The sequence below is a fragment of the Periplaneta americana genome, chromosome 6, assembly GCF_040183065.1.
Source record: "Periplaneta americana isolate PAMFEO1 chromosome 6, P.americana_PAMFEO1_priV1, whole genome shotgun sequence".
NCBI classification, from domain to species: domain Eukaryota; kingdom Metazoa; phylum Arthropoda; class Insecta; order Blattodea; family Blattidae; genus Periplaneta; species Periplaneta americana.
Genome location: NC_091122.1, coordinates 11,760,951 through 11,774,164, shown reverse-complemented (window position 1 = coordinate 11,774,164; position 13,214 = coordinate 11,760,951). Strand labels below are relative to the sequence as shown.

At 37.4% G+C, this 13,214-nt stretch overlaps 1 protein-coding gene across 2 annotated transcripts in view; it reads left to right on the top strand.

The window, feature by feature from the left end:
• Positions 1-13,214, top strand: part of LOC138700994 (zinc finger protein 37-like) — an 81,504-nt gene that overhangs the window by 45,877 nt on the left and 22,413 nt on the right. Inside the window, exons 1-5 of one of the 2 annotated variants that reach the window (XM_069827461.1) lie at positions 2,720-2,824; positions 4,384-4,503; positions 5,054-5,442; positions 10,001-10,163; positions 11,690-11,911. In XM_069827461.1, the coding sequence (XP_069683562.1) occupies positions 2,762-2,824; positions 4,384-4,503; positions 5,054-5,442; positions 10,001-10,163; positions 11,690-11,911 (957 nt within the window). In that variant the 5' untranslated portion in view covers positions 2,720-2,761. Of the gene's footprint in view, positions 1-2,719; positions 2,825-4,383; positions 4,504-5,053; positions 5,443-10,000; positions 10,164-11,689; positions 11,912-13,214 lie in introns of those variants that run through there. The other variant, XM_069827463.1, reaches the window with a different exon arrangement.

Genomic DNA, 13,214 nt, shown 5'->3' with positions numbered 1-13,214 from the left:
ATTATTATTATTATTATTATTATTATTATTATTATTATTATTATTATTATTATTATTATTATTTTGTAATATGTTAGTATTCTGTTCTTTAACTTTTTGTTAAATTTTTTATTGCTTGTATACTTTGTGACCTGGTAGAGTGTAAGAGAAGGCCCTATGGCCTTAACTCTGCCAATATAAATAAAGAATTATTATTATTATTATTATTATTATTATTATTATTATTATTATTATTATTATTATTATTATTATTTTGTAATATGTTAGTATTCTGTTCTTTAACTTTTTGTTAAATTTTCATTGCTTGTGTACTTTGTGACCTGGTAGAGTGTAAGAGAAGGCCCTATGGCCTTAACTCTGCCAGTATAAATAAAGAATTATTATTATTATTATTATTATTTTGTAATATGTTAGTATTCTGTTCTTTAACTTTTTGTTAAATTTTCATTGCTTGTGTACTTTGTGACCTCGTAGAGTGTAAGAGAAGGCCCTATGGCCTTAACTCTGCCAGTATAAATAAAGAATTATTATTATTATTATTATTATTATTATTATTATTTTGTAATATGTTAGTATTCTGTTCTTTAACTTTTTGTTAAATTTTTTATTGCTTGTATACTTTGTGACCTGGTAGAGTGTAAGAGAAGGCCCTATGGCCTTAACTCTGCCAATATAAATAAAGAATTATTATTATTATTATTATTATTATTATTATTATTATTTTGTAATATGTTAGTATTCTGTTCTTTAACTTTTTGTTAAATTTTCATTGCTTGTATACTTTGTGACCTGGTAGAGTGTAAGAGAAGGCCCTATGGCCTTAACTCTGCCAGTATAAATAAAGAATTATTATTATTATTATTATTATTAAACAAAGGACTGACGTGTTATAGATTTGAACTCTGAAATATTTCTGCACAGAGTTAGAGTAGGTGAAGGTATTAACACTATCTAATGTTTTATAATTTAACTACGTAAAAATCTGTGTTGGCAGTCCTAGTCAGAGAAGTGTGGTGTTTAGAGGAACCATTCTTAAACATCTGGAACCAACAATGGAACGGATTTCTATCCTTTCTGTGACTTTAACAACCTTTAAGGAAGAAGTGCGCACTTGAGCTGATTGTCCAGTGACATGAATATTGTATTCTGCATAAAGTAAGTACAGATACTTGAATTTGAAATACAGTGAATGATAAAATGATATGACGAGAAATTCGTTTATATTTGTTCTTTAAGTTTAGTGGAGTAGTGTTGTTTTAACACTGGTAATTATCCATTTTAAATAGAATTTGTGACTACAGGTAATAACTTTCATTTAGCTTGTAATAATATCTGTTAGTTTAATCGTCTCTAACTTATAATCGACCTCGACTTGGGTACCATGAAACCTGCGACATGAGCAGCACAAAGAAACTGGACTCTTCACTACAGGTGAAGGCGATTGTGCACCACTCAGTGACGGTGACCATGATTGAATTTTTTTTAAGTTTTGTGGTAATGAGTATTGGACTTTTTTTGTTGCCCCTAATAATTTATAGTTCTTTAATTCTATAACATAATCTTATATTTGCTTATAAACATGTTTCTTTGTTCTAAAAGAAAAATGTGATATCTTCACGGCAGATAATAGTGCCAGTATACGTCATATTTTTATTTACTTCTATTGTTGTAAAACCTTGTTACAATTACAAGTTCTGAAACGTACATTCCACAGGAGAGGCTACAAATGACCAATATCTAAATAAAAAAAAAAATCAATAATATTGTCCGTATTTCCGATCAGTTGTAAGCAATTTTTGTTTTTTAATACTTCAAAGTATTACCACAGTCTACTATATACAGTCACGAAGCTTGAGTTTTGAGGGTGCTAGAAACAATAGACTGTGCCAGCAATATTTTGTATTGCCTGTAATGAGGCGTTATTAGCGATCCTAGTGGTGAGCAACAATCTAATGTTTGCATATTTACTACGTATTGAGCTGCGTGACTATATACTAGACTGTGGTATTACTACTTACAATTCTTTATGTAAAATATATTATGCAGAACAAATATTTGAAAATTTTAAATTGATTCACACCATAATTATTTAGTTCTATTTTGTTTCTGATTGTTTTTTTTTTTTTTTTACGATACTGGTACTGCCATTTTCTTCTTCCATTCCACCAACACACTTCACCTCCCCCTCAATTTAGAAAAAGACTGAGGTGAAATTTTGGAGGGGGGTAGTACAGAGCTTCATTCTCTGGCCCTTATAAGGTATACACCTGGGAATGGGATCTGGATCTACATGGGTTAAGGCAGGATGGTCCGTCAGTCAGCATCGGATTCACAAGAGCCACTCAGGCCACCTGTCGGACTTAAACAATCATTGCATCTTGTTTAGGGTTCACCGATCTCAAATACAGGAACAGAGAAAAGGAGGGAGCATTGTGAGCTGCATCACCCTAGATCAGATCTAGGGCATCACTAACATGTTAATTGTGACAGCTGACCCTCTATATGGATTTGAACTAACGCTTTTTGTCCTATGTCCTACTTCATCTTCAAAAGAAATTAAATATATTTTTAACATGGGTCTCTCTTAGAAATTCGCCACCAAATTAATAGTAAAAAAAAAAAAAAGATTAGTTTCATTACATTTTGATAGATGGAGCATAAACAAATTTCTAAGCAAGAAAAATAGTCCTCCTTGGCTCATAGCATTTGTTCAGTGTTGTTTGTTTTCTCCTGTAGATGTCACAAAAGCGTGACTCCCAAAATGGCGCTCTCTGACAGCCTTGTAAGCAAGACATTCATGAATTTGGAAATATTTTTACAAAAGGTAAAAACTTCTATATATTGAAAGGTATTTATGGTAATATTGCCGTGAGTAGTGCCTAATTTAAGATAAAAGACTTAATAATGACATTTTTTAATTAGTAAACATGATTGTAGTTTAATGGGCAAATGGGCAGTCAGTGTTAAAAAATAATCAGGAAGATGAACAACTTTAAATGTAAGTTAATTGTAGTTTAACAAATAAATTATATAGCGTATTATTATACAGTACAATGTTCGTTTTTCATGATATGTGAGTTTTGTAGATGGGTTTTTAATTCAACTAGTGTCAAAGATCCAAGTTTTGGAATTTGTGCTAAATTTAACAAGTTCGGTATTTAAATTATTCACATATTATAGAGACAGACAAACTAAAAATTATGGCCTCTTTTAGTCCGGGAATGTTGTAAATTCTATGTTCATTATGGGTTACATGTCTTCGTAACTTATTGAGGTTATGGTCGTGTAAGTATCTGCTTTCATATATAACATGCCTGTAAAGATCTGTAAGCACTACCTGAAATTCTATCTTAAGCTACTTCAACTGAATCTAAGGAAAATGGTGTATGTACAACAGCTATAAACTGTTTATTGCACTATCCATATGATGACAGACTTAAGTCTATGACCGACAAATGCTGTCATACTTTTTTAAATGGAGTTCATCGTAAATTCCTGACACCGGGAGGTTGTCAGATGGCAGTGAAAACCAAAGCGTGGTTTACAATAGAATAGACTAGCCTAGGCTGAGGTACTTTACAATTTTATTGTATTTATTTGCTTATTTTTAGCGTCTTCGACATGTATTTTTTTATGCCATTATTGTGATATAGCCTAACTCTTAATTGACAGTTTTAAGTAAATAGAACTACTGTATATTTTTAAAAATTCGGGAGCTGTGAAATGAAAATTGGAGCAACAGTGAAAAAAAAGTGCAGAAAAAGCAAGCTGGAAGTACCGAGGTAAAATCTATCTTACAGCCGTTTTACAAACCCAGATCTCACAGACAGATTTTTTTTTTTTTTTTATGAGAATTCGTGTTGACAGAACTACATAGTTTGGCCATATGGAATAACTGTGTGAGGGGAAACATTAATACATGAAGGAAAAATGTAGGTAAAAAATTGGAAGGACTGTAGAATACAGATAAGTAGATGAAAACCATGCCAACTGTGCAGAGAAGTTTGTGAAATAATCATTCCAAGAAAAATACTTAGTACCTTTCATTCACTGACTTTTTTTATGCAAGAAAGTACAATTTTTTGGTCCAGGGAAAATAATCTTTTTTTTTTCTTTTTTTCACTGATAAACACATTACTCATTTTAACATATTTTGCAACATTTACTAAACTACCGGTAGCCAGAGTTTTTGGTCCAGGAGTAATTATTCGGAATCTTACTGATTTTCACTTGTTTCTGCCCTCCTGTAGTTTGAGGCTTGATATGCGATGGTTACTAATACTGGAAGAGTTTGCTTATCTTTATTGTAGAGTTCAGCATAAAAATCAAACATTTTGTGTAATATTCACAAAATGAAACACATAATTAATCTCTGTGTTCCAGGCTGCTGCATTGGATATATTTGAAGCATTGATATTCAACTATAAACTGAAAATTGGCCTATTGGATCCTCTTGCATTCCATTTCTTGGGCATCGTAGCAGATCTTGCCAATCAGCTCCAGGTGTGAGGTTGAAGTATATTAGATATTATGTATTTATTTGTTTAAATGTTTACTGTTAACTTATTTAGCCTACTTACATTAGCTATGAGCTCTTATCTCATTTATTTACTTTTGCTTACCTATTTGTCTCTATTTGTTCGCATATTTATTTCTTTACTGTTTGTCCACTTATTTTATTTTCTCATTTGCCTTTGTTTATATATTTAGTTATTTTTAGTGCTGTGGAATTTAATCGATTAATCGATAAATTTCTGTTGTAAGATTAATCGATCAAAAATATTTAATCGAATAATCGAGTCGATTAAAATGAATCGGTTGTAGTTGATATTAATTATTACTTTGTTAATACAAACTCATACTAAAAATTCCGACAATATTTCTCTGTCGGAAATTGCTTACTTAAAAGCACAATAGTACTGTTATTTTCTAACTGTAAACCAAGTAGCTTAGGAAAAATCTTTGCACAAACACTTTAGAAAGAAATGAAGATATTGTTTGTGTATTTGTGTGTCCTTTAAGTTATGACGACACGTCTTTTCTGTGATTTCAGCTCCTCTACCAGGAGACGAGGGAACAGAAGGAGTACCTCGAGACTTTTCAGGTGACAATCGCGAACCCCGAGCTATGCATTAGGAAGCCGGACACGCACTTCATTCACGCAACTGATCCCCTGTTGTTGTCGGTGAAGACAGAGGAGCACCCTATCACTGTTGAGAATGACCCGATAGTTCTGCCTCTGTATGACGATGTCCCAGAGGCACCGGCAGCTGCGAAGAGCTGTGCCAAGTCTCCAACCGCAGCGGTCTGCAAACAGAAGCAGAAGACCTCGAGAGCATCGCCCTCGAAGAAGGGTGAGGATCAAGTGAAGGCACATGGGAAGAATGAGGACCAAGACCTGGAGAACGGGCGGCAAAGCTTCAGATGCAGTTTGTGTCACAGGTAAAGTAGTAACATGTAACTAGACTAGACGGCATTGCAGAAGGCTGTTAGCTTCTATATGCGCCATAGCATTTCTGGTATGTGACGTCACAAGCTTGTACAGTAGAACCAATCAGAATCAGTCTATAACAAGCACTTCCCGAGTTCGTTTGTTCACGTGTGAGTGTTTCAATACATTGAATAAGTAAAACTATAGTCCCGTCGCTCTTATTTCCGGCAGCCAATCATGTTGCAAGTCGGCTACATTTAAACATGTGCGCCTTGTGATTCGCTGATGATGACGTAATGCATTTCCTAAGGCTCGATAAATACTTAATATAATCGCCCGCCATTTTGGCTCTTTTGTTGGCGTTCACAGAAAGCACACGAGGACGTTATTTGCCGCTCAATTATTTGCTGAATTACAGTGCGTTTGATTTATTATCATAGGAGCTACGACATGGTAATGTTTAACGGTGTGGCAAATAGATTCCTCGTCTGGAAGAGTCTGTGTGATGTATCTTGTCTCACTGTGAAAAGAGAGAGAAAGGAGATATGTCTTACTTCGTCTGTATTGTTATGGCAATGGGGGAGTGAAGCGATGCCGTCCATCCATCCAGTGGCGGAAGGGACCAGTTGATACATTCTGTAATGCAAAATAAAATTACAAAATAATAATAATAATATTAATAATAATAATAATAATAATAATAATAATAATAATGATTTATTTAACCTGGCAGAGTTAAGGCCATACGGCCTTCTCTAACACTCAACCAGGAGTAAAGACTGCGTTACAAAAACACTACAAATTTACAAATTACACTACAATTTTACACACAAAACTGAATATCTCTCTTCGTACTGTATAGTTCCGTCACTGAGCTTGTCTTTCAAGAAACTGAGTTCCGGTAGCCTGTACAATAACAAGGTTTTGAAAGGAATTCTGAAAATTTACAACCCTCCTATAATCTCCACCCTTATTTGAAGGAACTTGGTTTTATTGCTACTAGACAAGATAAACCTTACCAGGTATAGCTCGGCAACGAAAGAACAAAAATGGCGAACGATACTACCTACCTAGACTTTATAGAGCCTTCACTTCCTAAGACGTAAGCAAAGAGGAGTCACGCCGGGAATAACAGCGTCGCGACTATAACATTTACTGTGTGTATGTAAGGTAAATAAATGGAAGAAGAGACTATAAAAAGACAAGTATTACACAAGCAGGTGCGGAAAATAGTGTTTAAGGTGTATAATTATTATAAAAACGTTAACGAGCAGAACGCTGCCGGTCATCTTGATGATGGCTGCAATGTTACCAACATGCAAGAAATGACTGCAGAAGCATGTGGTGTGGGATTGAGAACCGTGCAAAGAATATTGTTAGTGAAGGAAACAGGGTTTGTTTGGTGTCATGCTTACAGTAATCAACGGCTAAGGTCATTATTGTCTTTTGATAATTTAAATTCTCTCCTGCGCTATTTGTATTGCACGTGCTCGTGAAGTACGATGTGGCAATGCTGTACGCTGCCTTGCTCTCTCTATCTGTCTCTCTCGACGCAAACGCTAGCAGACAACTGCCTTCCGAATTGCCATCGACTCTAAGCAGTTGGAACTGCATGTTAAACCTTCGAATTGAACAGTTATACGAGGGCTATTCGTAAAGTAACTTCCGTTTTCATATAGCGTGCGTAACAACAGAGACAGTGGCGCTGCTTTTGCAGTGTACCTTGAAGCAGTACACGTCGAGCAGCGGTAGAGTCAAGGTCGTGTCTGTGTTTCTTTCTGAGTCACGTGATGTCAAAATGTGTGCTGCAATTGCAAGTCCCGCCAGGTGTGAGGTACGTTCTGTAATAAGATTTCTTGTGGCCAAAAACTGTAAAGCTAGTGAAATCCATCTCCAACTTTGTGAAGTTTATGGGCCAGGCGTAATGAGTGAAGGTGGTGTAAGACAATGGTGCCGTATATTCAAAAATGGGTGAATCAATGTCCATGATGAAGAGAGAAGTGGTCGACCGAGTATCGTGAATGCAGATCTGATTCATTTGGTTGATGAAAGGATTAGAATAAACCGCAGGTTCACCACGTCGGAGCTTAGTGAGGATTTTCCACAGATTAGTCGTACGCTTCTGAACAAAGTGATTACTGAAGATTTGGGCTATTAGAAACTTTCCGCCAGTTGGGTGCCTAAACCCCTTTCTGAGGAACAAAAGGCTCAGCGGATGGGAGCAGCACTGTCCTTTCCTGAGCGTTATGAAAGAGAAGATAATGCTTTTCTGGATCAGATTGTGACAGGAGATGAGACTTGGGTGTGGTATGTGAATGCAGAAACAAAGCTTCAATCAATGCAGTGGGGCCATACTCACTCCCCGAAAAAACCCACAAAGTTTCGTCAAACACTTTCCACGAGGAAACTCATGGCAACTGTCTTCTGGGACAGAAAAGGAATTTTGCTAGTGGAGTTCTTGGAGAGGAATGCCACAATTAATGCTGAGCATTACTGTAACACACTAACAAACTTGAAAAGGGCCATTCAAAACAAATGTCGTGGCATATTGACCTTTGGGGTGAGTTTCCTGCGTGACAATGCCCGGCCGCATACAGCGTGTCATACTGTGACCAAACTGCAAGAGTTCAACTGGGACGTATTGGATCACTCTCCCTATAGCCCAGATTTGGCGCCTAGCGATTACCATCTCTTTATGCACATGAAGACGTGGCTTGGCTCGAAGTGCTTTGACGATGACGAAGAGTTGAAAACCAGCGTCCTAGTTTGGCTTCAGTTGGAGGCAGCCGAATTCTACAATTGCGGAATTTAAAAGCTCGTCAAACGCTACTACAAGTGTCTCAATGTGACTGGAAACTATCTGAAAAAATAAACTAGAGTGTATACTTTCAAACGTATTGTAACACAATTCTGTAATATTATTCACATGTTTGTAAAAAGTAAACGGAAGTTACTTTATGAATAGCTCTCATAGTGACCGCAGGAAAGACTGACTTTTGACATCTCTAGTAAACAGTGATGCAGTCAGGATTTGTTTGGTTCTGGAGGTTAGTGGGTTTAGATATATATTTTTTTTCTTTAAACTGACTGTAATACATATGGTAACAAAACTTTAATGTCTGGTTAAGCCTATTTATAAGTAGAGCCTGGATTTTCATGCAAATGCATGTTTTTATTTTAGCTAGTTACACTTCTCAAACTTTGCAAATATTCACTATCTACTAAGGTTGGATAAAAAGTAATGGCAACAGTTCGATATTTCTGACATAGCTTTATTCATAGGGGTACAACATTTACGTGCCTTCTGTATAGTCGCCCCCCTTATTTATTACTTTTGCCAAATGTTTGGAAGGTGTCGTACACCATCAGCGCGTCCATCTTTGTTGATGTTCTGTATTGACTGCCCTATAGCCGGATAAATTCATCTGGTATTGTACCGGGTCCCTCGCAGTGGTTCTTTCACTTTGGTGAAAAGATTGTAATCGCATGGACTCATATCGGGTGAGTATGGTGGATGTTCCAGAATCTCCCATTGGCAGCGGCGCAAGAGGTCCTTGACAGCAGCAGCAGTGTGACTCCTTGCATTATCATGAAGAATGATGGAATTCTGTACCACCAAGTGTCGTCGTTTTCTCCTGAGGGCTGGACGAAGGTGGTGCTGCAGGAACCTGCAGTAGTAGTCCGCGTTTGCCGTCTGCCTTGGAGGTACAGCGTGGTGCAGTATTACCCCATCAATGTCATACGCCACAATGAACATCACCTTCACAGCACTTTGTGTAGGGCGCATTTTCTTCGGACGAGAAGAATCTGGATGCTTCCATTCATTTGATTGACGTTTCAAGTTTGGTTGGTTCATATGAGCAAGCCCAGGTTTCGTCCAAGAAAGTCGCCATCTTTCCTTTGGTACCGGTCCAACAAGGCCTGTGCGACTGCATAGCGGTGCCATTGTTAAACCTCGGAAATTTCACGGGGTATCCAACACCCTGTAATTTTACGGTAACCCAGAATGTCTTGCAGAATGTGGAGCACAGTTTTGTGACATACTCCGACTTCCACTGTTAACTCATGCACAGTCCATCGGCGATCAGCATCCAACAGGGAAGGAAGGAGTTGAACTGTGTTGTCCTCCACGCGGGGTCGTCCTGTACAGAGGTTGTCCTGAACGGCATTCCTGCCTTCCAGGAATGCTTTAACCCATAGTGCCACTGTGTGATGTGGCAACGCTGCATCGGCACATGCTTCACGCAGTCCCTGAAAACATTCTTGTGCACTACGACCTCGTGCCACTTCAATTTTGATCCAGGAACGTTGCTCTAGTTTTGTAAACATGGTCTTAGGGCGCTCGCACTATCCCTATGAAAGTCGAAGTTCTACACACTGCAGTAGATTGATGGAGTACTGTCGCCGCTGGCTGCACTAACTCATCTAACAGTCCTTGTTCATGTCCACACAGCTGGCAGCTCTCGAACGCACCATTGTCACGTGACAGCAGTGTTGCCATAACGTTTTATCCAACCTATAATGAGTTCTGAATTGCTTGCTGGAACAAACCTTATGTATACTTTGCAGCAATTTCTCCAGTGAAGATGAACTCCTAGCACACTTTTCAAAATGTCGGAAACATGCACCAACCCAAACCAAAGCCAAACCTAAGACCTCTAGAATATACAAGTGCAGCCACTGTGACTCTGAGTTCACAGCAAGGAAGTTTCTTACAACGCATGTAAATCGGGTGAGTAATAGACTGTGTCTTGTGCAATCAATTCTAATTCTGCTATTGACAACTGATTTTTTAAGTATATTAGATCAGATGTCATTGTGGAGGAGAAGTCAATGCTTCATATTTCATAGGTCTCCAAATGTGAGACAGCTCTACTGACATGTGGTTTCTGCATGGAATGATAGCTTTATATCAACAGTCCATGAAACTCGAATAAACTCATTTTGCCACAAATAGTGACATGTACTGTTTCTGCAATCCCTGATTCATATAATTTGATCAGCAACTTTGTATTCCTTATATGATAATGTGTTTTATGAAAGTTCCCATAAAATGTCTGTGTAAAGGCTCGTCTCCACTATTAAACATTTAATAGCAACATGTTAAATATAACATGTTGAATTTAACATGTATATGGACATCTCAAGTCTCAATTGACTTAACATGTTAACTGAATATGTTGAATTTAACACTTTTAACATGTTGGCGTATTTTCCAGCAGCAATGGAAAACATGTCATTTGCTCGTGCAGCATCGGTACAGTTCGGCAAAGTTCGTACATTTTCCATAGCAACAAATAACTTCCGATTTTGTGGCGCTTATCTTGATCATTTTTATATTACAGTATAATTGGTCCTTGGTGTTGGCTGTAAGTTGTTCGAAGTAATGGAGTGGATGAAAGAAAATACGTTAGAATAAAATTAATGCACTGATGGAAAGGCCTTGTTTGTGGGATGTCTGCAAAAGAATACAGAGACAAAACAAAGAAGGCCGACTGTTTTAGAGAACTGGAATTATATTATTTAATTGTTCTCGAGAATACAATAAAGAGTTTTCGCACTCTCGTCGTACGCTAAACGTTAATGCTATGTTGACATCAGTTATGGTCGTATTTGGTGATGTATGTTAACGTTCGTAAAACTTCGGAAAGAATAATTTTACGATATTACCCGCTCCTTTAACATCTATCATGTGGTAGATCCTATGGTAGTCAATCAATCATGCTGTAATTTTTTTAATTGAGATGAAATGGCTGCTCTTAAATTGTGTCGTTCTTTGATGTAACAGGAAGTATTTTTGTAGCACTGTATTAAAATCGTGTTCTGACATTCTCAGCAAGTTTTTGAATCCAAATCGATCTTCAACTTTAAGCTCGTTTAGAATATCTTCTGCATAGTGTCTTTTACTAAGACATTGCCGCATCCACATTCTCATTTTCTTCCTTTTCAAAGCCTTGTAACAAGCAATAGAGGCAATTACAAAAGTCAAATCATCATCTGAATCCATTGTCCAAGGTTTGAAAATAAAACACTATCTATAATACAATATTAAAATCTCTTTATGGTGGACTACGCAAAGAAAGTCAAGTTTAACATGTTTAACAGTGTGGACAAAGTGTTAAATGAAATTAGCATTAACATGTTCCATCAACATGTTGGGATGCTAACGGTAAACAATTTAACATTTAACATGTTGTTCTTAAATGCTTAATAGTGGAGACGCGCCTTAACTAACCAATGTGCCATGCATTCCCCCAGACCCACAAGAGTGGCAATGCAGCCATGCCTGAAGATGCCAGCAATGGGTCATGTGGTATGCTGGAGGACTCCATCACTATCCTCACAGAGGAGACGCAGCTGCAGACTGAAAACCTGCCATTCTACTGTTGCAAGGTATGCCAGGTGGCATTCAAGGTGCACAACGATTTCGAGGCACACCTCTGCAGGAATGGCAGCTGCACATTGGAGGGAACCATCCTGGTAAGCATCAGATCTCTGTGATTCCCTTCGTGCCTACAGAAAAATTATGCAGCTGTAACTTACACAAGGGAAAACAGTCTAGCAGCACCAGGTTTGGGCTGTTAGATGCCTCCATGCTAGAGATAATTGACCCTAGATCGCGAGAAAATTCATAACCTAACCCACCTCATGGGGGACTGTTAGTAGGTTTTGTGACAGTACCATGTAGTTAAAACAACAGTAACAAATATAAATGACACTCGGGAGGAAATTAAACATAGAATAAATATGGGAAATGCCTGTTATTATTCGGTTGAGAAGCTTTTATCATCCAGTCTGCTGTTAAAAAATCTGAAAGTTAGAATTTATAAAACAGTTATATTACCGGTTGTTCTTTACGGTTGTGAAACTTGGACTCTCACTTTGAGAGAGGAACATAGGTTAAGGGTGTTTGAGAATAAGATGCTTAGGAAAATATTTGGGGCTAAGCGGGATGAAGTTACAGGAGAATGGAGAAAGTTACACAACACAGAAGTGCATGCATTCTATTCTTCTCCTGACGTAATTAGGAACATTAAATCCAGACGTTTGAGATGGGCAGGGCATGTAGCACGTATGGGCGAATGCAGAAATGCATATAGTGTGTTAGTTGGGAGGCCGGAGGGAAAAAGACCTTTAGGGAGGCTGAGACGTAGATGGGAAGATAATATTAAAATAGATTTGAGGGAGGTGGGATATGATGGTAGAGACTGGATTAATCTTGCTCAGGATAGGGACCAATGGCGGGCTTATGTGAGGGCGGCAATGAACCTCCGGGTTCCTTAAAAGTCAGTAAGTAAGTAAGGACCCTGTAGTTGAAAAAGAAAAATCCATAAAATTATTTTAGATAGATATTTGACAGCTGTCCCAACCAGGGTTTAATAATCGGCCTCCTAATCAATTCTAAATGAATGTTTATGTTCAATTTAATTTTTTCTTTAATAGAAACCCTAGTTAGGTAGGCTATCATTGAAAAATTTATTGAAAATGCAACAAACAATTTAGGCTACAAGACAAATTACATTTTATAAAGAATATAAATGATGATTAATTATGCAAATTGATGACTTCAGTACAGTGGAGGATATCATGTCTAAGGACTCCCGTGGGATTGTGCCTCTAGCCCCAATCATAATTCCTATAACGTCCCATGTTTTGATGTTATATTTGGTCCTCAAATCACTGCAGCAATGCAGATAAATTGCCCATTATTCTTTGCAGACTTCTCTAGGTTGTTCCTCGCTGTTCTCAAAACGGACTGTGGGATCTAGAATGAGTCCACAAT